Source organism: Meleagris gallopavo, chromosome 7 (genome assembly GCF_905368555.1).
Source record: "Meleagris gallopavo chromosome 7, MGAL_WU_HG_1.1, whole genome shotgun sequence".
In the NCBI taxonomy this organism is placed as follows: domain Eukaryota; kingdom Metazoa; phylum Chordata; class Aves; order Galliformes; family Phasianidae; genus Meleagris; species Meleagris gallopavo.
In genome coordinates this window covers 9926553-9954369 of record NC_139410.1, presented here as the reverse complement: position 1 = coordinate 9954369, position 27817 = coordinate 9926553, and the positions used below count along the sequence as shown (strand labels likewise).

The 27817-nt window shown below is 42.3% G+C and overlaps 1 protein-coding gene and 1 long non-coding RNA gene across 9 annotated transcripts in view; one reads left to right on the top strand and one right to left on the bottom strand.

Moving 5' to 3' along the window:
• Positions 1–26868, bottom strand: part of LOC104911645 (uncharacterized) — a 38400-nt gene extending 11532 nt beyond the window's left edge. The window contains exons 1-2 of one of the 4 annotated variants that reach the window (XR_014884261.1): positions 5705–26868; positions 4683–4891 (exon numbers count right to left, since the gene is read on the bottom strand). This is a non-coding gene — a long non-coding RNA (uncharacterized LOC104911645). Of the gene's footprint in view, positions 1–4682 lie in introns of all 4 variants that reach the window. The other 3 variants (XR_014884260.1, XR_014884259.1, XR_014884262.1) reach the window with 3 other exon arrangements.
• PLCL1 (phospholipase C like 1 (inactive)) overlaps positions 26821–27817 on the top strand; it is a 183346-nt gene continuing 182349 nt past the window's right edge. For 2 of the 5 annotated variants that reach the window (XM_085227578.1, XM_085227579.1), the window contains exon 1: positions 26821–27338. In XM_085227578.1, coding sequence (XP_085083704.1) covers positions 27093–27338 — 246 coding nt within the window. In that variant the 5' untranslated portion in view covers positions 26821–27092. The remainder of the gene's footprint in view (positions 27339–27817) is intronic. The other 3 variants (XR_014884258.1, XR_014884257.1, XM_085227577.1) reach the window with 2 other exon arrangements.

Here is a 27817-nt window from a genome sequence, read left to right as displayed (position 1 = left end):
GACAGCTGAATCAAAGGAGCATTTTTCTGGACATCAAGATAAGAGTTCCAAGTGTTTTTAACTGTCTGGTTAAATTAATTTTTATCATTTATCTGGTCATTCATTGTTAGTCTTGAATTTGCAGTTCAGTTGGAAGATTAGCATTCTGCTGCATGCCAGCAATAAGCATGTTGTTGTGCAAAAACTCTCCGCTATTTCTGCAGTGAGTTGTGAAGAAAGCTTCATATTCCATCACTCAATATTTACAGTGTTTTTAGTGGCAAGTTAGACAACAATAGCCATCTCTAGTTCAGAGAAAAGAGTAGTCAGATATTCAGCCCTAGCTTTTTCTTCCCAGTACCACCACATATATACATACCCACACAACAGAATCTGGTACATTCAAAACACAGATGACCAAGTGAGTCACTATCATGTGCTGAGGAATTAAAATATCACTATCCTTTGCTGAAACAGAACCTCAGAAGCATTACTTTGTGTTGGGCATTAGTTGAGACTTAACCAACACAACTTTTTTGTTATGTGTTCCAAACACTCTGTGCTCCCAGAGTTTGTGGTTCTCTGCTCACATTTATGCAGTCTGCATGCTGAAGGAAGCAATATATAAAAGGGAAAGCCAGGGAATACAGTCTGTTCTAAAAAAGCTTTAGAAGAAAATAAGAATTGCTGTTCTATCTTCTCAACTCTTTCCCTCCCACAGGTGTACATTTTGTTTCTCCATAGTAAGCTGCGGTTTTGTTCCTGGTAGAGCACTATGAAGGGGCTCAGCATTACTTATGGGAGCGAGTCTTGGCAAAAGGGGAGGGAAAGAGGCTTCCTACAACTGGTAGTTTTTTAGCAACTTCAGAAGTGGTTGAAACAAAAAACAGCCTGGTTGTGCAATTCTAAAACTGGAAAGCAGTTTTACAAAAGTTTGCTTGCATCAGGAGCTCAGAATCTTCTCTTAAGGGCTGAAGTCTTGTGAGTGTGGCTCACAAGCAGTTCTTTTTCCAGTGTCACTTGGCACTCTATTCTTCCTATTTGAATCTGGGATTAATGCCAGCCTGTTTCTGAAGCTGTTTCAAACCTGCAGACCATTTGCCAAACTACTAAACCAGTGCATGGACATAGTGCAGAGAAGCAGGTAAATTTAGCCCATGCTGAGTTCCATGACTGGGCTGCTCTCTGATATCCAAAGCACCTCATTTGAAACTAACTCAGGTATTTCTGTATTCCACTGCGACACAGATGCATTCCCCAGGGTCCTAAGACCAAAACCTCTTTAAAATGGAGGCTTGTGCTCTTCAAGAAAAATCATAAAGCAGGAATCATGGAAATCCTTTGTGTTCCCTTTAGCCTAAGACTTCTGTGGATTAATCTTTCCTGTTAGTTGCAAGCATGGTAGAATGGTATGTGAAAGTCTCAACACATCATGTGTCAGGGCACTGTGAAGGCCAGGAGCAGCGAAGGCAACTCTGGGATTGGCAGGACTGGGTCTTACATCCAGGATTCATACCACACCTTAGCAGGCATCTCCCTGGCAATGGGGGCAGGGATGGGCTGAGGCCTGGCTGAGACATACCCCTGTGGGTGAGAGTTGCATTCAGGCCTGGTGAAGGCAACCAAGATTGGGCACAGCTCCAGATGGTCAGGCAGATCCTTGGGAATGGAAACAGGCTGAGGCCAGGTCAGGATGTCAGCCTGTGGATGGTGGCCAGGCAGGGCAGGGCTGTGGTAGAGCTGGAGTCTAACATCCAAAAGCACTGCTGGTGCAGGGACTGAAGCAGGGCTCTGGGCCATGAATAGGGAGGGGTGAGGCTCCAGAGGAGGCTGGGCAGGTCCTTTAGTGCTCCCATGTACCTGATAGCCTGGAAAGAGTTCTATGTTCTTGGGACTGTCGTAGAGACAGGATGGTACGGGCTTCCCAACACTATACTGTGGGTCTATAATGAAAAAATTACAGGAAACAAAAAGGCACTTTCATTTGGGATTTTTTTTTATTTTTTTTTTCATTTGGCAGGCAGAGAGCATACTCAGTTTAGACCTAAATATAGCCTTTCTGTCTGCTTAGGAACTATTTATTCTTTCTGTCTCCTGACACCTGTACACAAATCTATTTAACATTCAGCAGATGCAGCCCTCATACAAAACCATACAATTTGCTCCTGAGAAATCAGCTATAATTTTAAGAAGTGTGGTGGGGGTGGAGGATCAGCCAGCAACACCATGACAGAGTCATCCATTTCCCAGCAAGGAACTTCTCCCCCAGACACCTGAAGCTAGCACTGGGAGTTAGAAAATAAGATGGTCAAACTCCATTGAAACATCACAAGGGTATAACTGATAAGCAGTTTTCCACCTGAATGACTTTCACAATAAAAAGTCAGACTGTGCTTCTCTTCAAGATCACTTTTTCTGTCAGCAAAGTCAGACCCATGGCTTTCTGCCCAGCTACCTCTGAAGCTTCTGTAGTTTTGTTTCTGCCTCAGGAAAATGGCCCTTTTTGGATCTCTGCAAGTACTATAACCACATGGAAAAAATTAACAGCAATGAAAGTTTCAATGTAAAAGTATTATTTTCCATGCACTGGGACTATCAGTGATTAAATTAAGAGCCTTAATCTCAGCTCACGTATTCATCAGAAGAATTTCATTATATAATAAATAGTACAGTTTATATATCCTCATTTAACAACCATTAATCTGACAGAGGTCTGACAGAGCCTAAGTACTTGAACTGCACTAATTTCACAAAGAAGATTTTGCCTGTTTAATGGCAGAACTTGTTACTAAATGCAGTATTTTAAATATATAATGTATGTAGCACAAAGAAATATTTTTCAAAAGTAGTATTTAGAAATATCCCTTATTTCTTCAGTACCATTTTTTTTTCTTAAAAAAAAAGGGTCCCCACAGGTGAGTGGGTCTAGGTTCCTGTGGACTGGTGGGCCCTTCTGATGCTGGGGTTCCTGGCTTGCCCAAATCCTCAGTGTGGAGGGCCCTGATGTGTCAACTTTACCACAGTTGTTATGGACTTGCGGAGTCCCTGCCCACAGGATATGGTGGTTGTGCTGGAGGCACTGACCCAGGTGTGCCTGCATTCATTGCTGTGGAATGAGCCCAACCACAATATCAACTTTACATGGCATAGTGGGAGGGCACCCAGTAGGGGCTAGAGCATGTCAGGAAGGAGCTATAGGTGGGATGCAGAGATAGAGGAAAGGATAAGGGGAGGAGCAAAGACATTGGGAATGAGGAGGGACAGGGTCACGTGACATTTACAGGATCCCTGGGTCCTTGGTCCTTCCCAAAGCATCACAACTTTAAAAGAAGTGGTGAGTGAGTGCCCAGAGGTTTCAAGGTCCTGCCAAATATCCATGGTAATGGAAAAGGAGAAGAAAGAACAGTAGGAAATGTAAGGGGGAATACCAGGGACAGTTTGTTTCTCTAATGGAAAATTGTCTTTTTTAATACTTGGTACCAAAGGAGGCAGCATTCCAAATTACAACGGAAATATCTGCTAGGTTCATCTGAAGGCAGGGGCCAGTCTCATAATCAACATCATCCTGAGCAGGGAGCTATCACTGGCACTTGAGGCATCCCTGAAGTGAAATCGCACTCACTCAGCAAAAAAAAATCGATCTCAACAAAGCCTTGAAAACAAGGTGAGCTTTCCAATCCAATGATCCCCAGTTTTAAAGGTTGTAGTAAGAAACTGAGACCAATCTAATAAGAAGAGCCTATCTGCTACCGTGGGACATAGGGCAGTTCCAGACAGCCTTCACTGTTTATCCACAGGAGTCCAGAGACAGATGGAAGGTGTAGCTGCTGTTACATTAAGTTGTATTCCTTTAGAAAAAGACAGACATACAAACCTGAAGCCTTCAGTAGTAGCAAAATCTCAGGCAAGTGAGAATTATACAACCTACTTATCAAACTATTTGCTAAAAATCCCAAGACTGTGGGGTAAACACCACTGGAAACCTATCACTGCTTTTAGCAAAGCCAGAATTTCTCACAGAACCATTGGAAGGAAAAAAAAAAAAGAAAAAAAAAAAAGACTATTGCAAATTCTGTGGATATTTTGTTCTTCACAGAAGAAAAAAAATGAAAATTAAATGCTTCATTTAATGGTTGAGAAGATAAAAGCCATTTAATCTCAAGTTTGAGAACACAAATGTGAAACTAATTCTCATGAAGCATCTAGATCGATAACTTCCTCTGTATAATCCTATGCTTCCCAAAGAGATGTGCTCCCAATTCAGAGCACAAACAGAATAGGCAAACCAGGTGAACAGATACAAAATCAGTCAAAGAAATATGAATATATTCTGTGGAGAAAGCAGAAAAACTCTTAAACCCTTAGCACATCAGTACACTTATTGAGAAAAGAATGACAGCTACTTACTTGAAGCACTTCTTCAATGTCTGAAACAAAGATGTATAGGTCTATTTCTTCAAAGAAAATCTTAAATTCTAAGAACATCAACTATTAAATGTGTTTACAAATGAGCACTCAGAACTGAAAAAAATCTAATATTACTGAGAAAACAATAGCAGTTCATAATAGCAGCTGCACAAACCTGCTCTCAGCCAGATCTACAAGCCCTTCTTCAGGAGTCTTGCCTACCCAAACTGTTCCTCAGCTGGCTGTGTTTTGCCTGCCAAAAATTAAATTCTCATGTATTTTTAGTTCAACCTTACTTCTCACATCTGCACTTGAATCCGGAGACTGTTTGGGAACTGTATGTGCACTTTTTTCTTCTGCTGAGTTTGAGTTTCTGAGTTTGGGTTTAACTGGCTGCAGTAGTCTGATAGGACTGCTGTCTAAATGCCCAGGCACCACCATGGCACAAGCCTTCTCATCCTCTTCCTCTTCTATTCACTACACATATCCATGACAACTGCAACTCCTGCTTAAAAGAAAACAGAGACATTAGGAAATGCCTAGAATCTCATACCATAGTTTGGCATTGAATCATAGGATGTAGATCCAACACCCTTCAGTTCCTTGGGGAGCAACAGCATCACATTCCATCATCTTCTCCAGAGACACCAGGCCACAAGATCATCACGGTTATGCAAAGTACAAAGCACCAATCAAGCACAGCACTTCGTCTGAAGAGGCTATTTCCAACTTGAAGGATAGTCACAATGTAGAAAAGACTAGATAGTAAAAGGAAGACAGCATAGGAAATGAACTAGTTCATTATACAGGAGAGAGAGAGGAAATAGCAAGCGACATGTATTTCATATGGGCAGAAAGGTGAGGTCTAGAAAAAAAAAAAAAAAAAAGTGTTGGAACAGTCTGTCCCAGCAAAGCACAAAGCTAAATGTGGTACAGAGACATACTATTCACCCACAAACTCTAAATCTATGGAGGAAGCATACGCTTGTCAACATTTCGACTTAAAATAGAATTAGAGTCACATTACAGCAAAACAAAACAAAACAAAGCCTTAAAAAGAGTGCCCTAAAATAGATAGAAAAATGAAGGTAATGAAAGTACTTGTTAAACTGTGCTGATCCTGGGTCAGATATAGATACTGAGAATACAGAAGTCAGAAGGCATGTATATTGAGAGCCTGATACTCCCTGGTAGTTGTGTATATTTACACAAATATACCCAGCTGATCAGTTGGGTGACTTCAAAGTGAGATTAGAAGAGTGGATGGCAAGAAAGATTCTTTTGAGTTTGATTTTTGAATAGCCATCCAAATACTCACTGTGCTTAAAGTTATTTTTCTCTTGAAGTATTGCTCCAGATACTCCAACAATGATTCATTTGTGAATGAAGGTCATGCTTCTTCCTTTCCCAAGGTATTTCAAGTAAACAAAGGAATGAGAAATTCTGGTTCTAGGAAGAAATACAAGAAGGGGTCTTCTGAGAATTCCTAGTGGATCGTGCATCTTGTTTGCAAGGTTTGGTGACTATATCTAAGACAGTTTTTAGAAAAGTTGTGCCTTTTGTTAAACCAGTTGATATAAAGGGAAGAAACAGAAGTTTCCTACCTTAATAGTACTTAATAGTCTCTGTGATTTTGTTGTTGTTGTTTTTCATTTTTTAAATCAAATAATTTGTTTTCTATTATTACATTTCCCTACAAGCCTAACTAGATCATGCTAGCTATAAGAATGTTTCTAAATCATTGCAAATTCTCTGTGAGAAGGCATCCAAAACATTAAAATTAAAAAGAAAAAAAGAAAAAAAGGAGTTTTCTAAAGGGATTTTACCGATTTCTGCTGGGCTTGGATCAAGCTCAGCAAAGGTGCTTTAGGTTCAGTTAGTTGAGAAAAAGGTGTTGACAACAAATGTAATCATTAGGTGTATGAGTTCAGGTAGGAGACAAAACCAAAAAACAATTACATCCTACAAAGCTATAAAATTCTCTTCCTTCCTTCCTCCCTTCCTTCCTTCCTTCCTCCCTTCCTCCCTTCCTCCCTTCCTCCCTTCCTTCCTTTTCTTTCTTTCCCAGAAAGAAAAATTGAATGTACAAGCTTTGGTATCCAAAGAATGAAATTATCATTCTTGTCAGCTGTCAGCCTCATGCTTTTAGCTAACAAGAATGAACAACACGAATAGGCCATTAATTGGCAGGCTTTAGACTATATCCTCCACATTGTTGGGAGTTAGATATTATTGAAAAGCTTGTGTTGTTGGGCACTCACAGAAGTTAGGTGCTCAGCTGTTATTGTTGCATGTGCACAACGATCAAAAAGAAATTTCTGAAGTCCATTTTAAGCAGCATGAAAAGGCTCCAGAACCTAAAAGCTTTATATCCTTAAACCACAGCAAGCAATATTAAAGCTAGATGCTTACTAGGGTGTTTTTTGTTTGTTTTATATTCTCAGTTGTGATGGTTCAGATACAAATCTAGGTAATCTGGAACTGAAAGATCAGTCTCAGAGAAATGTGTTTGATTTTTCTCTGTAAATATGTTAAAAAAATTGATAGTTATTGTTAGTAAATTGACAGGTGGAGAGGATGCACAACAGGATAAATAACAGCCTAGTTATGGGTGCCCCTGTCCAGACATGACATGAGAAGCAGGAAGATGTTGGCTTCAACACTCTAATGCAGAAAGGAACTGTAATCCAAAGTCTAGTAGGTAGTAAACAACAGATCTGCTGGTAAAACTCTTTAAAATTACACACATGTAATAGAGAAAAAAAAAGACACAGGACATTCTTTCTTCTGTCACCCCATCCCATTCTGCGGGTTTGTAACAGGACACCAGAAGGGCTCTCATGTTGTAAGAAAGCTAATGCCTTTTAATAAATAGTGTGTGGACTTACCAAGTTTTAATGATACTTTCGGCTTTTTCACTTCCGCCTAAACTATGTAATCTGTCACTTAGCCCCAGGCTCCTCTTCTGCTTCTGCTATGTTTTAACCCGCACATTTATCTAGACCTCATGTCTGCTTCTCAAAACTGTGAGTGCAGTGGTAGGAAGGCAGCTACAACAGCATGGAGCCTAACTCTCCATTCTCAGTCACAGTCAAAACTCCTGTGTGACAGTCCTATAGCTGCATCTTTTAACTGCACGGGTATGCACCTGTGATGCTTTTTAACTGTTCAGCTTCTGACAGATTTATGCTGCATGTGAATGAATACTGGTCAAATGACACAGCTCTATCTCCTGTTCCAGAATATCAGTCACACTCAGAGGCACGCAAAGCCAGTGTTCCCCAGTAGATTGTAGGTATGATTTGTTTTCATCCACTGTGATTCTCAGTAAAGCAGGAGGGCTAGCTTTTGCAAAGACTCCAAAACCAGGAAAGGGTCTAGCAATACAAATAAGTGCAACTTAAGCAGATGCTTATGTGCAGTCTTAAATAGGGATGAATTTACCTGCAGGTTTATGTGTTTTCCTGGAGCTAGGGTGTAACAGGGTGACAACTGATGTGCAAAAATACAGATTAAGTATTTTGGAGTTTGTTTGATTAACAACTTAGCATCCACAAATTGGGTTCTTAGTCAGTATGGTCATAAGTGAGCCTCAAAAAATGCCTTTGAAACACCAGATATTTGACTGTTTCTTTATTGAGGATTCAAAGAGCACTGAACTTGTTGCTTTCTAGAAGACAGGAAAAAGATTAATTCAATAAGGTACTGAATTACCTTCTGTTTCTTTACTCTTTCTTCACTGATGCATCAGTGTTGTACTGATACATCAGGTACAATAACTGAACTTGCTTGTTAGTTTCCTTGTACTCAGATTTCATAAAGAAACAACAGGAAGCTTTAAGTTATGTTTTGCTTGATGGTGTCTTTAAAAATGTTACTGATGGGGAGTAAAAACAATTGTACAAAGGAGTTAAAACTTCATTGTGTTACACTACCACTGCATGTTGCTATTTAGAGGGAACAATAAAGAAAGCCACCAGCAAGCTGTACCAAATTACTGAGGGAAGAACTTCACTATATTCCCTGGTCAAGTGAGGCAAGATCTCAGCATTCACAACCAGAAGCATGCACAGTGCCAAAACAACCCTTGCATCATACCTTCCCATCATGGCTTGAAATTTCTGGATAGTGAACAGTACGCTTTCTTAGGATGCATACAAAAGAGCATCCAGTGACTGATTTCAAATAATGTGGCAGTAGGTAAGGACTTGTGCTTACATAGTCCCTCGAAACAAAGCCAGTGGTATATGTGAAAGTTGACGTGGATTTTGGCAAGACTATCACACCTCACCAAATTTGACTGTGGCTTCCAGTGAGAACATTTATGGCTCTTGCAGTAACATCTCTGGGTCTGGGATCCTTTTGTGTTTGCATGAGAAGAATTTAAGAATGTTCAGAAAGTGCTTGCGATCTCAATGGCAAATAAGAGATAGGAGGTAAATAGAGACAAATGATCAAGCAGAAAGAAAGCAGCAAAAAGGCAATGCTTTGGAGAGAGGGTCAGACTAGCTTTCAGTGAACTAGTTATGGTGTCCAAAGCAGGTCAGTCACATGGAGCAGTCAGCCCCAGGCTACAGCTTGTAATACTCACTGTTTTCCTTGCAGGTAGGCCAGACACCTCCATTACATCCTGCAAGCATAACTGACAAGTATTAGTCAGTACAATGGGTAATACTGGTCAGCAAAACTACTTGTTAAATCATCATGGGATTTATTTGAACTACAGCCCTCTTCCCTGCTCTCTTACTGCATGTTTAGCAGCCAAACTCACCATGAAAAGGAAGGTCGAGCCCAGAAAGGACTTATGCTGGGGAGATAAATTTTTAAGTCAGCAGTGGGGTGAGCAGAGGTAAAAAGCAGACCTTATATACTATTAGTAATTAAATAGTTATTTTGTTTCACAGAAAACTATGCAGTCTTGTAATTAGAGGGAGAAAGGAAGAACTGGACTATACATCTGTGCATATCTGTGTGTTTCTCAATCTGTTGTTGGGCTGTGGGTGTAAGGAGAAAGAAGCTCTTCTTCCTGGAAAAGATAAAATAATACACTGAAATTGTACTTCTTGATTTTAAAGCATACGTAGATGCCATTAAAGAAATGGCATCACACATCTGCCTAGGGACATCCAATCTCCTTGAACATCACATTTTTCAACAAACAGATCAAAGATCAAGGATGCATGGGATCAAATTTCTTTGAGGAAGGCAAAGTTTACAATTTTCTTTTCTGGTAAGAAATCTCTTGGGGAGATAGAAGGGAGTCATTGCTCAGTAGTACAGGGTGTTTACGCTTAAATTCACTACCAGGAATTCAATGTGTTCAGTTTGTTACAGACTTGAAAATTCGTATTATGATAAAATGGCCTCTATCAGCTTGGCCCCAGTGGCAGCTCTCCGAGCTGCATTTCACACTGTGCAAGGGAATTCTGCCATGCCAGTGCACACTTGCCAACAGGGCATACTTATCTTGCTGAGCAAACAGTCTTACAGAGGGGAACTGACTTGCTCTCACACCAGCAGCTCTGAATACATGCAGCCCCTCAGCCAGATGCTAGTTTCCTTTCACTTAGGCATGCAAATACTTGATAGGCAAGCAAATTGCTCAAAAGGCATCTCCTCTCAGGCTGATAAAAAGAAAACAAAAATGTCTCCTAAAGTACATTTTAGGAGTATGTACATCACTGGTTCATCTGCGACTAATGGTGATGCATTTCCATATCACAGCTCAGCTTTATCTCTAGCCATACAATTCTTTATTATGAACACAATAATAATCAGACAACAGCTGGCATAGCACAGAAATTGTGACAAGTAGTGGCATCAAGTATTTTGTTAAGCTCTGAGGGAAATGCAGATCACAAGCCGTTGGTGTTAACTTCCCAGTTGTGTTTAAAAATCTTGGCATGTATTTTTACTTACAGTTCTCTTCACGAAAATGAGAAACATCAGGTAAGGGAAGCCAGATTTCCAAAATTTCTGCTCATGAAACATGTGTTACTGTATAAGATAAAAAAGTATCTGGGATCAGTCTTTCATTAAGATTATACATCTAGTCTTCATTAGCTTGACACCAAAAGTTGTTTGAAAAAAGCTGACAGAAGAGTCAAGTTGCAATGGTAGGAATCCAAATGTATAACAGGATGCATGGGACCTTCTAGCTGCAGGCTACAAGAGTGCGCAGAGAGGAAGGAAAGAAAATAAGGAGTGCTTGAAATATAGAAGAGGTACTGAAGAGTTTTTCCATAACACCATATCAGCACAGGCTATTAGTAATGAACAGTTCCCCAGCTGCAGTGCTGTTACAGCTAAGCCACTGTTTCCAGCCCTGTTTTTCATTATCAAGTGGGGAGGCAGAACTCAGAAGAATTCAGTGAGACTCAGCCACTGTAATCATGAATGGAGAAGAGAATGACTTTCTCCTTCCCATCACCTCCCATTCTTTTCTCCTGTTTCTCTGAAAACATTTACATTTAATGAAGTTGTGCATTTTTCATTTTTATAGGTGACATTAAGGAATTACTGTGAACTAATATATCCTTTTAGATGCACCAGGGGCATTTCCATTGATTCTCTTCATTCCATAGACAACTTGGGAAAGAGTGCTTTCTGCAGTGATGTCCATGTCACATTAGCAACATTCACCATGGGGATAAGAGGATAAGACCATGAAAAGAGTGAGCCCTGGATGATGTGCAGACCGCATGATTTGTCGAAGGCAAAGAGCAAGAAAAGTCAATAATCCTCAAGGGTCCATAGACTTTCTTCTCCTATTGAGTGCTGAGAGATGATTTTGCCTCTTCACATGAATTTGTGGCAGGGTCCCTCTTGGAATTCCTTCAAGTGCTATTGTTACTCAAACTCAAGTTAGTCTGGCTTTTTGCCATCTGCATTTGTCCATCAGACATCTTCTGTGGCTGTGTGCTACTATTATGAAGGCATTGTAGGGCTGTTACCTAGCTATCAGGCTTAAGAAAAGAAAAGGAGAGGTATGCCTGAGTGATGGAAATTTACCTCTGTTACACTAAGTTCTGAAGAAGTAAGAAAGTAGACCACACAGGAATGAGCATTAGTATGTGAAAAATTATATATGAGGCTACAGGATTCCCCTTTTGTTTACCAATTTTAAGAGAACTCTTTAAATGCCTGGTGGAAACAAATGTTCTTTTAGAAAGGAGCTACTTCCCGTCTACATTTACATCAGGAGTTGAGAAAGGTGAGCAGTGTGAGCCCCTCTGGGAAGTTCTGCTCCAAATACGTATTGTGCATATGTATATGCATGCTCTAGCACGCGCATGGGTCCCTTTCAAACCAAACAGGGACAATATTTAGCATTCTTCGTTCATTTCTTAGCACGCACAAAGTCAAATGTTGCACCGTTCTTCTATTGGGCATTTAGGAAGCTAGTAGTCACAAGAGTACTACCTGTTAGGAATTTTTAAGGAGTATTTTCTTAACAAATGTTATCTTTTCCAAGATATAAATTTCCATTCGATATAAAACTTGCAAAGTTGACTAGAATCTAGAAAGATTGCAGGACGTCATGTAAGATAGCTCAGACTGGACTGAAAAGGAATTTCGATGAAAATACTCATCTGTTTGTAACATAAAGAAGAAAACTGATTTTACCCCTATTCTGCCATTGCCCTTTTAAACTCTTAAATCACAACTAAAACTACAATTTTATTCCCTGTATATCATTGAGATTCATTCTCTCTGCTCTATTTATTTAATCTTACACTTATATGTCTATTCCCCTAATACCCTTTGCATGTAAAGAGCCCAGCACAGTGGCAATTTTGATCTCCTCCTGACAGTTATGTAACTCCTCCCACTCTGACAACAGTTTGGGACACAGGCACACAGCATCACAGACCCACTTTATCAAATGACAGCTTAATTCCCCATAGAAAGGTGGAAAAAAAGTCTCAGAAGATAAAACATACAGATAATTCTATTCTTTTGAGAATACTTGGCTGGCATACCTAAAGCCTCCTTGTTTCACAACATAAAATTAAAATAGACTGCTTGGAGGGGATGACGTTTCTTACCTACCCACTCGCCTTCACCACCTCTGCTGATTGGTGGTTAGACTTCCACTGGGAAATTTTACCAACATTATTTGCAGAAAGCTTTGAGATATCGCTATGAAAAGACACAGCCTCTGAAGAACCAGCCTTCTACTCAAGTTCCAACAGTCTTAAAACTCAAAACTCCTCTCCCTCCTGAACTGGGAGTCAAATGCAACATGTCTCCTTTGCAAAGTGTGTATCGGTAACTTGCATTCACTCCAGAATGAAAAGCAGCCTCAAAAATACAGTTGAGCTCACTGAGCCTGTCTGCTTTCTGCTTACCAAGACCAGCTGCAGCGTGGCCATGAGGGCACACTATGCTTCGCAGGAGCTGAGCAGAGGATTCTTACAGGCAGACAGGACATCTGTCCAGCCCAACTACAACCAAAAAGAAAACCCAGCTGATGTTACATACGCTCAGGCCTCCATAGAGGTCTAGAACTCTGGATGAGGCAGTCTCTGCTTTTGGAAAGTAAGCCTGACTGAGAGAGCACGCCTAGAGGCTGGTGACCCAGCAATAGCAGGGCAATGTCTAATGCCAAACATTACAGATCATTATAAAACACATTAAAATCAAGGTACATTATCACAATATTCCAGTGGAAATTGTTATAATATAGAGATCCGAGCTTTCAGGGCTACATCAAACATTAAGGTCATCAAAACCTGCTGCAAGGCTTAGTCTGGTGCTAAAATTTGTACTTACATGATGGATACATAGCTGCCTGGTGCACAAAGTATATTTCTTGGTCTCAAAAGAGGTAGCATTTTAAGTAATTAGATCCAAAACCTGCTTGTTGTCAAATTTCTTGTAAAACATTTCTGTTGCAGAATACAGATGTTATAAAAATACATTGTTTCTTGGCACATAAAAAGCCGCTCACAAAGCCTGTGTTCAACACTGAGCCTTGCAATCCTGGTTCACAAGGTTTCCTACTCACCAGATAACCCCCCTGAACCTCATGGGACGCCTCATGAAACAGAATCACCACAACACTTCAGTTGTGAAGCTCTTGTGCGCAAGTTACTGCTCAGAAGTACTGCCCAGCTTTTAGAAAAGACAGTTCAGCGAGGCTCCTACAAAGGTATTGCAAAGCAGTCTTTTGCCATGTAACTTAAATATGACAGCCCATGAGATCTGGCAGCAATTTCAGAAGAAGTGAAACATCCAAGATCTTTTCTGGTTTGTCTGCAAAACTTGATACACAAGTTTTGCTTGTGACAATCTGCTTTATTTGGCAGGCAAGACAAAAGGATTCAGTCATGGTCCAGTAAAGCTTTCAGGCAAGAATAGCCAGGAAATCAGTGCAATAAGGTTAAACATTCAAAGACAGAAAACAAACAAACAAAAAGGAGGATTCGACAACCAAAAATGAGCTTATGCTCAAAATTCAACTTTCTTTTATGAGGAAAATCTTGGCAAGAAGAATTAAAAATTTAGAGACACTTTTGACTTCACTCAGATGATTTCTACTGAGACCACCATTTTCTTTCTTTGTGTACTTGGGCTTCTGATGATGTGTTGCTGTGGAACACCGATCTTCCTTGCTTACTTTCTGAACTGTCTCTCAAAGAAATCAAGCACAGCCCCACCCGCAGAGAGTACCACTGGTGGCTGAGGGTGGCAATATCCCCACATGTCACCAGGTGGGGACACTGAAGACACCACAGACATGAACAACAGGACAAGCCACTAAGGTGAGGTCATCACAAGTTTCCCAAAAATGGCCCTCGGCAAGCTGGCACTCAGCTGCCCCAAAGGCCCAGAGCACTCACAGTGAGCTAGGTGAGCAGGTAGATTCTTGGGCTCAATGGCACAAGAAAGAAGAGAGAATTTCAGTGCCTGCTGCAGACACAGATGCACACAGACTCCTGCATTCAAACTGATTCCTCCCTTAGGACTGGAGCAGTGCTGGAGCCACTAGGCACTGTGTCCTTTGCTGATGCCCTGCAGCATTTTTCAGAGTATTCTAGGAGAAGAAATGCAGATAACTTTCTGGAAACTACAGTGATCAGAACAGCTGGAACACCCTTCACCCAGCAGTGCCGTAGGCTTCAGCTGCTGCAGTTTTATTTCAGCTCCAGCAACATCATTCAGCAAAGCCATGACAGTATGAAACCCGGCCCCAGCACCGCAACAGCAGCCAGTGCTCTGGGTACCAGATAGGTGCTCAGGCCGGCAGCTGCTTCCACTGGTTCATCTGTGCCAGAGGGGATGTACTTATCCAGCTGTTGTGATCATAAACACATGCAAGGCTCCAGTTCCGGGGGAAGTATATGCACATCTGGGTTAACTCAAAGCTGTTATCTAGTTGATCTGTTTCCTCAAAACAGCAAGAGGAGAAAGTAATAATTTTAACTATTTCATATTTATCATCTCAGTGGCCCAGAATCTCTGCTGGGATAGTTTTAAGACCTAAATCATTCACCCATCAGACACAGGACAAGCACTAATCTTCAAAAGCAGCGAAAGCCAGAGGCTGTGACAGTTGATACATTACTGAGTAACGTTGGCCAACAATCGAGCATACTGGAGAGTAATCTGGTTACTCTCCAGTTGTTTTTATATGTAGTTTAACATCCTGCACTGTTTTTATAGCTATTCTTCAGCTGGAGTACAGAGTCTGCAGACAAGATCAGTATTCTTTGACAGCAATACACTGAACATACAGCACTGTCACTGTCAGAAAGGACTTGCAAGAGAAGACATCCCAGGCTGGTTAGTAAAGTATCAATCACGTTTTAGAAGGATATACAAAGATTAGACACTCTTCGCAAAACAACTCAGGATGTCTCAAACTCAGCTTTAGTCTTTTGAGGGCCAAGTCACTGCCTTCTCCACAGAACAACTCTTCCTTTCATGAATGATGAGGCAGATTTTACAAAGTTTAAGTAAAAATTTATTTTGATTCTGACTGGCTGGTAAAACTGCCTTGCAAGTTACCACTTGGGTGGAAAGCAAACACTACGAGTGGGGTGCTTTCCATCTCTTCAGATCTTTTAACGTTTTAATAATGGTTTCAGCAGGGAACAGGAAATCTCATAACTACTGAAAATAAAAAACCTACAACTCCTTCACTGCACTGAACTGAGTCATCAGCTCTGCTCACCCTCGGCTGGAAGTTATCCTATTAAAATAAGCCTACTGAAACCAGCTGTGATCAGAAAGTCTTTGTTCTATCTTATTTACCCTATCACAGTGTCTCTTCTACCTGAATCTTTCCAGGGAAGGCAGTCATCTCTCCATATCAAATCTAGTCAAATCCCCCATCCCACTGACAATGACAAAGGTAATATTTTCTGCAACATCCAACTGTTACCTGATGCTGCACATAAGACTCAGTTCATAATTTTCCTTCTTCATTAAGATTTAGACGGAACCAGGATTGGTTTCATCTTATAGTGATTGATAAACTCCATTCAAATGGAGTTCTTTCTGAACCTTTCAAAGTTCCCTGATATTCTGCTCCTTTTTACCACATAAAGCGAAAACTTTTTCTACATGTTTCTGATGGAAGGAAAATACAGACTCTTAAGATAACTTTGATTATTCTGCATGCCACATTCCCAATACTCTAGCTTTTGAACAGTAAAAGCTCTAAGTTCTCTGAATTGTACAACTGCTTGACTTACTTTTATTAATACTTTGTCATAAAGATTCAGTACAACCTTCTTGAAAGCATATTGATCATTTTGAATCAACATACAAGAGCTCTGGAACAGCATGTACAAAGACACCAAGTAAAAATCATTCTTTTGGATAATCATATTCACGAAGACATCAAATCTCAGCACTTGAATTAGTTTCCACATGAAGCCTAGTCTGTATGGAAACAGCCTGAACCAATGATTGAGCACCTGATGAAGGGGTGAGGCCAGACCTGGGAGCACAGCTGGAAGCAATTCACTTACACTCCTGAGGAATCAGAAGGACCCTCCCCAACCTCATTTTAGGGCTGGCAGCCAAAGGGAAATACCTCTACTTGGAAATCACCTCCTCTGGAAGTTCTTGGGCGAGCATTGATCCTCAGAAAGGGGGCAAGCTATTCCTCCTTTATTACTGAATTGTGACTAGTACTTTTCTTGGTGATCTGAAAGCTGATCAGTGGTAGCTATATCTTCTGTCTTATACAATACACTGCCAAAAGCAGTTCTCTCTTGTCTTTTGTATTACCACTAATGAGGGGCCCTATATTATGGTAAGAGTACAGAAGAAGAAAAATAAAAGGACTGAGTGTGGTAAATTTCCTGACCCTTGCTTTGGCCAGCTGCATCTCTCCTGTTTGTCAGCCCAAGCAAGCAAGGATTCATAGTACCCCATCATTCACAGGCACTGGCCCTCTCACTGCTCTGATCTGAGCAGGGTCCTCAGCAGCCCAAAGGCAGAAGTAGATGGAGATTCAGTGTCCTCCACTGCTGTGCATAGATCAGTGTGATTTTACTGTGAGCCTGAAGTAAAATGAAGTAGCACAGCTGTCCATACCAGGACACAGGCACACATCTCACCAGCCTGCAGGGCTTTCTGCTCATGGCTGGGAGCAGGGAAAGTTGATGTGTGGGCTGAGGCAGCTGCTGCAGCCAGCCAAGCTACAGAGGAGCTGGAGTGCCTTTGCAGAGGGACAGAAAAACAAAGGTACAGATAAATGTTCTGCAATCTCTATGGCAATTGCCAGGGAGCCACACCACCTTCACTGGGGAAAATGGAAAAAAAGGAGAAAGAAGAATAAAACCCAGAAAGCACAGCCAAGAAAACACTTAACGCTGAGAAACTCACAGCAAAAGGGAAAAAGAGGTAGAAGAGAACAGCCCACCTATGCTGAAAGGGAAAGCAAAGGGCTCAGGGTCAGTGTCCTAGGAGGAAGCCTTCATCTCCCAGCACTGCTAAATCAGTCTCCTATCCATGTCTCAAAGCATGCAGCCTGCTGAAGCCAGGCACTGCTCTCTGACAGGCCAACAAAAGTTTCCCATCATTTTCTAGGAGATGTCAAGAAAGGGGTGAAACTCAGAAAACTGCACAAAGGTCTTGGAAGTGCTGCAGTGTGTACATAATTTAGCACTTGAAATATTCATTTTACTCAAGCCACAGATGAATATTAAGCTGAAATAAAGATGCCAAGTAGAAGGTGAGTAAATCATATTCAGTGAAATCCATCTGAATTAATGTAAAATAAATATTGAAAAACTGCAAACCAAGGAGCAAGTTAAGCAAGCATCAGAATACAGTGAAAAGGCAGCTCTGATTCTAATTAGCTATGTTTGTTCAGCTTCCTCTCATCCAAAACACTTCCACTACGTTCAGTCTGGAAGTCAAGGTGAAAAATTCACTCTTTGCTCCCCATATAGTCACAGTACAAGAATTTATACCCCGTAACATGGAAACCTACTATGCCTGGTCCATGCCACTGGACACTCCTACTAGGATTATAGATAGAATCATGGAATCTCCAAGGTTGGAAAGTACCTCCAGTATCATCCAGTCCAACTGTCCACCTATCACCAATATTTCCCATTAAACCATGTCCTTCAGTACAACATCTAAATGTTTCTTGAACATTTTCAGGGACGGTGACTCCACCACCTCCCTGTTCCAGAGTCTGATCATTCTTTCAGAGAAGTTTTTCCCAATGTCCAATCTAAATCTCCCTTTCTATCTCCCCTCGTAGTCAGCAGTCATTTCTGTGCTTTAATGATTAGAGAGAAAAGCATGGAAGAAGGTAACTGGGAACTTTTCTTTATGTAGTTAAAGGAAAAAACTCATTTTAAAATTTTACACATGTATATGCTATGGGTGCTCAATTTGCCAGAGTTTCTCAGTTATAGTGGCAGAATGGTTTGTACCATTGAACTCCACGATTCAGAAGAAAACGCAAGTGCAGAAGCCTTGCCAAGCACAGGAATTAACAGCACAGCCTCTTCTAAGATAGAAAGACATTCACTTAGCACAGAAAATCTCTCTGCTGCTCATGCAAACCATCAAAAGGCTGAGAGCAGGTCAGAGACTTACTCGAGGCTGAATGAGGTCCAGCTCTGACCCGCTTGTCAGCATTTGCTAGTGAATGTAAGGACTCTTGCACTTGCCATGTAGTGCCAGCAAAACCTAGAGCGAAGCTTCCTAGGCTGAGGTGTAGTATCTACATCATCCCAACCTCCCTCCAAGGCAAGAGCAAGGAAAAGTCTTCACCAGAGATGATGGAAAGGAGGCAGGTCGATCTGGCACAAACATGGGACCTACTGCCCCACTTTGGTGCCAGAGGAGATGGAGAGGCTGAGGCAATCACCTCCCTCGATGTGCCTAAGGGCTGGTTCAGGTTCCCTGCAACAAGCTGTGTCCTTGCAGCTGCAGCCTCTTTAGTGATTACCTTTCTGCCCTTTGATGAGTAAAGTCTTGGTCAAGGTCTCCTCAGCAGCTCCTGACAGGAGCAGGAAGGCTGGGAGCTGGTGAGCACTGGGAGACTGGGCCTGGTTACAGGACTTGCAGTGACAGCACTGAAAAACCACATCAGCACGGAGGCAGCTTCACACCATGCTCCTACACACTCACATGGCCAAAAACTGCATCTTGCTGAGTTAAAATGCAGGATCTGGTCCATCTGTAGACAGGAGCTGGAGAGAGACCCAACCATCAGCCAACATCTCTGCCCTCCTCTCTTGTCAAGGTAAAGCTCAATGAAAGTACAATGCTCCATTGACTGCTGGGGAGGAACTGTGTGGTAATTCACTACAGGTCACACTGTCATCCAATTCATCAATGCACCAGCTAATTTACAAGCAGGAGATCAGCATCACCTGTGCCCTGGGATAATCTGTGCCATATGGCTCAACCAAAGCATAAGGGATTATAAAGATAGAACAGCCTCACAGCCTGTGTTTTCTTCATCTCAAAGTAACTTGGTTAACCACTCTGCTCTCACCCTGCACTGCTGAGCAGAAGCTGTGTGCTAACTTGCTGGGAGCTGCCCAGCACTCCATGAGCCGTCCTCCAGCTCAGTGCTTGTCAACAAAGAAATTCAGTCTGCATTAACTAGCATCTGAATTTAAGGCAAATCTGTTGAACTGCTTCAGATGCTTTTGGGGATACTCACATTTCTAACTACACCAGACTTAATTACATTGATCTTAATTAACTTCCATATCTAGGACATTTTATACCTTGTCATGTTCTGTAAAAGAACAACAGGCAGAGCCTTTCACCTGCTTCATACCTTGATGTAGGGAAACCAAAGTAAGAACAGCTGAAAGAATACCAAAATATTCAAGGACATGAAAGTATATTCTGCATAGTTTTAATTGTTGGCTCTTCTACATTACACCTTTTCAGGTTACGAAATTAAATCTAGGTCATTTACATTCAAAATAAGACAACTGTGACAAATATAGGATGATCACAAATAGTGGAAAAAAATTCTCTTTTTTATTGGTATAACTTAACAAATGAAAACCTGAAAATCTAACACACAAATGTAAGAAGAGCTAGTGGAGCAGAGCTGGCAAAAATTGTTGCCATGTGCACAGGATTTAAATATTACAACAAAAGTTAGTGGGCTGCCCTAGCACCATGGGGCTGCTTCATTAACAAAAGAGCATCCTGGATTAGGGAGTCATTCTCAAAGCAAATCAGGAGTGTCTGTTTTTCCTGACTCTGCACACCAGCAATATGCGCAGCATGAAGTGATCTCTCCTACTGTTTTCTCACACAAATTAAAAGGCAGTGCTGGACAAAGACAAGAATCTGGCTGTGCTGGTTCCTCTCGGCTCTTCCTTTTGTCCTTTTTATAGCATCAGAGAAAGTCAGAGGCTAAGTAAAGAAAGATAAAATGAAAAAACCAAAAGACAAAAATAGAGACAAAATTATTTGGGAGGAGAAAAGAGGAAACGAGGTCTCCAGGCTCAAAAAGGCAAGTGCAATTTTATGAGCAATACCTGAGCCTGGCAACAGACTACTCTTCCACTGATTGATTGCTTGACCTTCAAAAAGACACACTGCCTCTTTTGCTGTGTTACTTCTCTGTAGGTAAGGCTAGCTTACCTTACCTACTAGCATCTTTTGATCCTTTCACAGAAATACAAGCGTTAATGTACTTCCTTCCTGCTCTCAAATTCATAAAAATGTCACATAAGTTGTAACTAAGAGATTGACTTCTGCCTCTATCACATAGAATGCAGTTTTATTTAAAATAAAAGTACAATTTACGAAGATGAACGTGGTGATTTCTCTTACGGGCTTGTGAACAGGTCCTTTGCATCATGAGCCCTAACCAGAGCAATCAAAAACAAGAGTTCTTATGTGTTCAAGAAGTTTGAAGAGGCCTTCTGCAGGAATTACAGCGCTTTGTAGCATATGACGGTGTCTTGCAAGTTTGCTAAGCAGAGGCAGAATTTTCACTTCTTTTGTGCATTTGAATGTAAAGCACTGCATTTGTGAGTATTCACAAAGTGCTTCACTTTCACTTATGCTGTTGTAAGCTACAGTGGGAGTTAGTATAGACAATATGGATTTTAACTACAAGCTTATTTAACCCAATTCAGAGGAGATATAGATAAACAGTGGTTAACGATACTTTCAACTTAAGCACATTAGCACTCCCACAGCACCAAATTTCAGGAAAATAAGCTCACATAGATTAGTCATTAGCTGTTCTTTTCCATGTCCTTAGAATAGCTTCTTTCCTGACATTTAGCAACAAGAGATTTTGTAATAAAAGATTAAATATACTTCATATCTAATTGAAAGTATTTTTAATCTTCTTAAAATCCTGTTCAATTAACACTAGGGAATGTAAGTTACTTTGGGGATTACATTTTCATCTTTTCTATTTTCTTTGGGATGACTCTCTAATGATTAAGAGGGGTCAAATTTGCATGCATGAGAAACAGACATGCGTGTTTTTAGCACGTCTTCAGAACCATCTGTCTAGCCACATGAAAGCATGTATTTAGAAGAGGTATCAAGGACTGGGCCAAAGTCTGCCTAACTTCAGTTTCAGCATAAGAATACATAGACTTTATAGGGTTCCTGCATCTTTTTCCCCTCCCTCACATCTACCACCATTATAAGCTAGTTTAGGAGCTGACAAAAACACAGGTAAAAACTGCCTTCATTTTTTTCATCAGACATCTCTGAAATGAAACAGATGAGAGTTTGGCTCTTTAAACTCTCTTCCTGGGTAGCTAATCAAGTACTGGAAATCTAAAAGAATCACTGCACTTCTATCACTGACATAGTTTGCGTTAATAGTTGGTATAATATTTTTGTTTTGATGAGAAGTCCAATTCTGAAGCAAATATATCCCAGTCATTCTAACTTACCTGCTTGGTTCACGTTACAGAGCAGTTTGAGTGGACAAGCTGCCACTTCAGTAGCGCAGGCTGCACATGATTAAGATGCCTAATTAACAGGCAGAAGTATAGCCTAGGTTCCATGCCTGGTATACTCACAAATTGCCTCAAAAAATTATAATTGCAAAGTAAATATGAACATGGTTACTTCTGGCATTGCTAGCAATTTTCTTCTGAGGTGGCAAAACTATAGATGTTAAAGGGAGCTTTTTAATTCAGATATGTACAATTAACAAATGTAAAGTTAGCAGAGTGGTGTGGTTAGGATGGTATTTTACAGGTTTATAGTTAGAAAGATTATCGTGGTAGAAAGATACAATCAAAAATAAATGAAATGCTGACCCACGTCCTAGGCTCACAGTGGAAAACTGCAAAGGGAGGGATCTCCAGAAAGAGATCCTTCCCCAGTGGCAGTCAGACCTTAAATGGGGTCTAGGAGAGGTGCAGCCAGGCTGCACTCCTGCCAGTCACACAGCTGAATTGCCTTCACCTGTGCTCCCAGGGCTGACTCAAGCAATCAGTGGTTCAAGCCACGACTCAACAGTTCCCATAAAGGATATTAACAGAAAGCCTTCTTTCATCACTAAAAAGAACTCCAGACTAAAAATATCATTTTACACTAACGCTGCTTCCCCAGCAGCCATACACTTCACAATAAGACAAATGTTCCCCCATAAAATGCATGTAAGTGCTTGGGAACCACAGTGCCGCACATTTTAACAGTGAATATATCCATCGAGTTGGCAAGGACACAAAGCACTGCTAAATAGTATACTGGCATGAAATTGCACCTGTTGGTAGGTAATTACCACAGAAAGGAAGAAATGGATGATATTGTTCATAGCAGTTAACAAGTAAGTTCAAATATCCTGAAAAGTAGCAGCATCTACGATTAGATTTCTATACGAGTCACAGCCAAATAAATAATAAAAGCAACGATCGCAGGAGTTAAAAAGAGCTCTGTGAAAAAGACTGTCACCAGTAACTAACTTCATTGAACGGAATTACCACCTACCTATAACAGGATCCATTATTATTAAGTATCATCAGACATGAATATGAACTGATGTTTAAAAGACTCCTCCAAATCCTCCAGATAATTTCTACATAATATGACTTTTCTTCCCTCCCCCAAACTAAACACCAGGAAAGCTTCACTAGTTAAACCAATGAATAAAGTCTTTCAATGCATTAGAATGTTTTCCCAAGGTGCAGCACTGCTTCTGGGTTTATCTGATGCTTGTTTTCAATTACTTGTTAACTAGTTGAACTTTAGTCACTTCATCCAAAAATTGGAAGATAGGTGTAGGCTTCACGTTCTGACTCTTAGTTAATGTAAAGGGAAAGGAACCTGTCCTGGAAGATCAGAATAGGAAATAATGTTCTTCAAATATTTACAAAAAGAAACCAACAAGTGACATTTTTTGATCCCACCTTCAAAAAGTTCAAATGTTGCCTTATTTTACAGCTGATCCTAACTTTTGTAGAGGAATCAGGAATCTGTTCTTCCCTTTTGATAAAAAATAGTTCAAATGTTGCTATTGCTATGCCTCTGAAAAAATTGTTCTGAGAGTCAATTTATCTCAGAACTCCCCTGTTCACAACAGGCATTACCTAAACCAGATCTATTATTTCTCTTCTGCAGCTATGGCACAACTGTGGTGTATTGTGACAAAAGTCAAGCAGCAGAGTCAGAGCAGCGATGTTCTTCCTCCACTCAAAGTGACCCATCACTACGCCCAGGCTGGGGCTGAAGAAGATGTGTACAAATGCAGTGGCAAGAGCCAAACCTGCAGAAGAGCACAAATGAATAAAGCAAATCTACAGCATTAGCAATGAAAGCAGTACCCCTCAATGGTGTTTAAAGGGAAGAAAAAAAAAAAAAAAGTGAGAACTGCAACAAGGCTGAAGGTGAGGAACAAAGAGAGAACAGTCTCATTCACAAGGATTACTTTCTGGAGTGGGAGGAGCCATCAGCATACAGCATCAAGTGATTGCAACGAGTGCACCAAAGGACACCACACTGAACAGAATTAACCTTAATTCTGGTATTTGGTAACTTTTGCATGGCTCTTTGCAGGCTTAATGATCTTTTCATATGCACTGATTTCCTCACAGAAATCAACACATCCCACTCCAAGTGCTTGGGCCTGCATCTATATAGTAAGCAGTAGCTGTAAAATAGGATATAATGAGACCTAACCCTGGGTCTTGATTCTACCTATTCTCATACTTAATTGGTTTATCAGTTTGGGTGAACAATGCCAATGAAATAACAGATTATTTCTAGGAGTTAAGAACTGGCAGTCTCTTCCAAAACTGATATATTCTAATTATTAAAAACATTGGCTGAACCTGACAGTACAGTCAGAGGAAAAGATTCACCAGTGACTTTAGCCACAACAAATAAATCATTAAATAGAGGCATATCGAAAAGCTACTTCTTCCTAAGTTAAAATGAAACAACATTTATACTACTTAAAAACTATGGTTTTTTTTTAAAAACTAAGTCAGAGACAAGAACTAAGAAAAAACACAAAAAGATGATGTTGAATCAAGTAATGTAAATATTTTTGGGAAAAAAAAACAACTGACATTGAAAACATACAGTTATACATCAAAGATTATTATCTTTTAACTGTATTTGCTAAATACAGACTCTATTTGTTTTTTTGTTGTTGTTTTTCCAGCTTAGTAACATCATAATAATTATACAGGCAAAATGTGAGTTGTAATTGCCTTGCAAAATACAGAGTAAAGCTTAGCAACAAGTACACTTTTTAATAAATAAATTCTAACATTCCTGTGTTATTTTGTTTTAGAATTGCCTACTCAGGATGTAACACCACCAAAAAACCTCACGCAATAAGACGACTTTAAAAAAATACTATTTTAAGAATTATCTAGCAGGGAGTTTCCTTTGTACAAGACTCATCAACTCTAAAGCAAAATACGATTTGCTATCATTGTGAATGCATACTTGAAAAAAATGACAACTTGTTCCCTACTGCTCTTCCCCAGTCTTGCCAATTGAATGTTCCTGACACAGGAAAAGACATCAGTTTTCATACTTCATCAGTCATGGTCAGTTGGTACAGAAGCACCACTTTCATACTCCCAGCAGAACACTTTATTTAAGAGCTTCCCAAAATACACTCTCTAGGGGGATACTAGTGGTTTATATAAGCTCCAGAAAGACGTTTTCAGTTGTTTCATGTTACAGAACACACCCTCTGAGAAATAATAGCATGCCTTAAGAACAGAGTAAGCTAAGTATACAAAAAAGAACACACACACACACGCACAAAAAAAAAACAACCAAACAAACAAAAAAAAAAACATTGCAGGCACTTGTTAACTCACAAACTTGAACACAAATAGGTTTTTTTTTTTTTTTTTTTATCTACCACCTTGCTTTCCTTAAATAGAATTTCTTGGTTCTGAAAACAAATCCCTACCCCTTGCTTTCTACCTATCTCAGCACATGCTTGCATTGTAGGTTTCATGCAGTTTTGAAACACAAAAAGTTGCATTAAATGCACTACATCAACGTAAAACAGAAACTCTAAAAAACACAGACTACAGAAAAATCTATGGAGAAATCTACTGTGAGACTATGTGTGCCTTTGTTATCTCAACAGCCTACCTACGCAAAAAATGACGTGCTCTAGAATACCCATTTCTTCAGTGTATTGTTATCTTCTTCTGGGATTGCTTATTTCATTTTCATTTTTCACTGAAAGCAACCCAAAACAGTTCCATTTATATGCGTCACAGCCTGAAGCAGTGATTGAGCACCTGGTGGAAGGCGGCGCCAACCCAGGGGTGCTCAGGTGCATGCAATACAATACAATACACCTGATTGTCTGGAAGAGATGGAGCCAGAATCCACCCCTTCCCAGACCTCATTTAAGGGTTGGCAATTTCTGTGTACCTGAGGCCTTTTAAAGATAAGTGGCTCTTTTCTTTTTCTAGTTGCTGTGCTTGGATTTATTCTTAGTTATTGTAGCTAGAGACTGTTGTCCTACTACTATTGCAGTATTTTCTATTCCATGTTAGCATTATGGTATGTTTTTTAGATATAATTTATAATGGGATCTTGTGAGGAAAAAGAAAACTAGGGGGATTTTGATCTACTCCTTAATTAGTGCATCTTATATTGAATGTGGTAAGTGTCTCTATAACCTTGACGGCAGTTCTGCATTTTTTTTGTGTGGAGGTAGGTACTGTGCATATATATCATGCGTATAACTTGAATCACTATAGAAAACAGAGGCAAACTTTTCCACTGGTTCTCATCTCCGTTAAGCTGACAACTGCTGTGTTGCATAGTCTCGCTTACCTAATGAGTATCAGCTAGCACTGCCGCCCTTTCCGTATCCTACTTTCTCATGTCTGCCCACTTCCCCTTCCCCGAGCTCTCACAGTTGGCGCTCAGCCCTCCGCGCCGCCCGTCCCGAGCCCCTCGCGCAGGAGTCATACGGGACCGCCGCCGCGTTCCCGCCAGGGGGCGCTGCCGGCTCTGCAACGGCGCGAGCCGCTGCTCCAGGGGCCGCGGCTGCGAAGGGACCGCAGCAGTCTCGTCGGCCGCGAAACGTCGCTGCCTCGCCTCACCCGGTGCGTTTCGGGCCGCGGTACGGCGGAGGCTTTCGCGGCGCAGAGTGGCGAGCGCTCTCCCTCGCAGTCGGTGGCACCGCGACGAGAGGCGCTTCCGCGGCGGCGACGCCGCCCGCAATACCGCGCTCCGTCCCGTGCCCGGGGCCGCCCGTCTCGAGTCCCGCTGCGCGCTCCTCCTCGCGCCGGCACGGTAGCGCTCACGCGCCCATCCCGCCGCACGCACGCGCTCGTTCCTCACAGCTACGGGCGAGAACGGGGGAGCCCCACGCCGCACGCGTCCCGCAGCCCTACCTGCCCTGCCCCGCACCGCCCCGACGCCCTCCGGGCGGCCCGCGGGCGCGCCCCCTCCTCGCTTTTATTGGTCGCCGGGGCGCCCGCGGGCGGCTTCGGCGGCGCTGAGTGGCGCGGCGCCACGTCCGTCAGCGCCGCCCGTCACGGCACGCCCGGGCTCCTGTCACAACAGAGCGGGGCTGCGGCCGCGCTTACTGCGCTCCCGGCTTCGCGCCGCGCCGCCCCGCCCCGCCGAGCCGAACCCCCTGGCCGCCCCGGGCATGGCCGCTCCGCGGAGAGCCGGCCTCCGCCCCGCCGCCGCGCGCTGAGCGGAGCGCCGCGGGACGCAATCCCGCCCTCTCCTCCGGCGTCCCCCGCAGCGCCCCGCAGAAGTTGCCGCCGCTCGGCGGGGCGATGGCAGAGGCTGCGAGCGGTAGGGAGAGGCCGGCCGGCCGAGCTCCTCCCGACGCCGCCGCCCGCGCCGAGGAGGAGCAGCCCGAGGCGGCGGGCAGGAGGAGGGAGCGCCGCAGCGGCGTTTCGGCCGTCGGTGCCGGAGAGCGCTTCCCTGGAGGCGGCCTGGGGCCGGCGGCTGCGCCCGAGCCCGACGCCTATCTCCTGGAGGCGGCCAAGGCCACCCCGCGCCGGAGCAGCATCATCAAGGTAAGTAAGAACTGCTGCGGGTCGGGACGGTGCCTGTCCGGGCGGGGTCCCGGCGCCTTTCGCCGCCGCCCCGGGAGCCGGGAAGTTGGTGCGCGGCGGCGGAGCTGTGCTGCGGAACGCTGCTCAACGAGCGCGAGGCGGAGCGGGTCGCTCCCGAACAGCCAGAAATGCGGTGTCACAAGTTAACTGCAGGCGGGTTGGGAGAGGAGCGCGGTGCGGATCGCTGCTGAGCAGCGCCGCGCGGTGCGCACCCGTGTGTTATTAGCGGGTCCAGCGGCGGTCTTACAGCCTTTGTCTTCGCTACAATCCGGTGGGGAGAGCAGCCTTCGGACCGTGCTTGCTGGCGCTTCTTTTGCCGTTTAATTTTTAGCGATAGTGGTTTGCGATTAGGTGGAATCTCCTTGCTGGTGGATGGCGGATCGCTGGCTTCTAGGCAGGTGATGAATGGAGCCTCCTGGGCAAAGTTAATTCAGCATTTG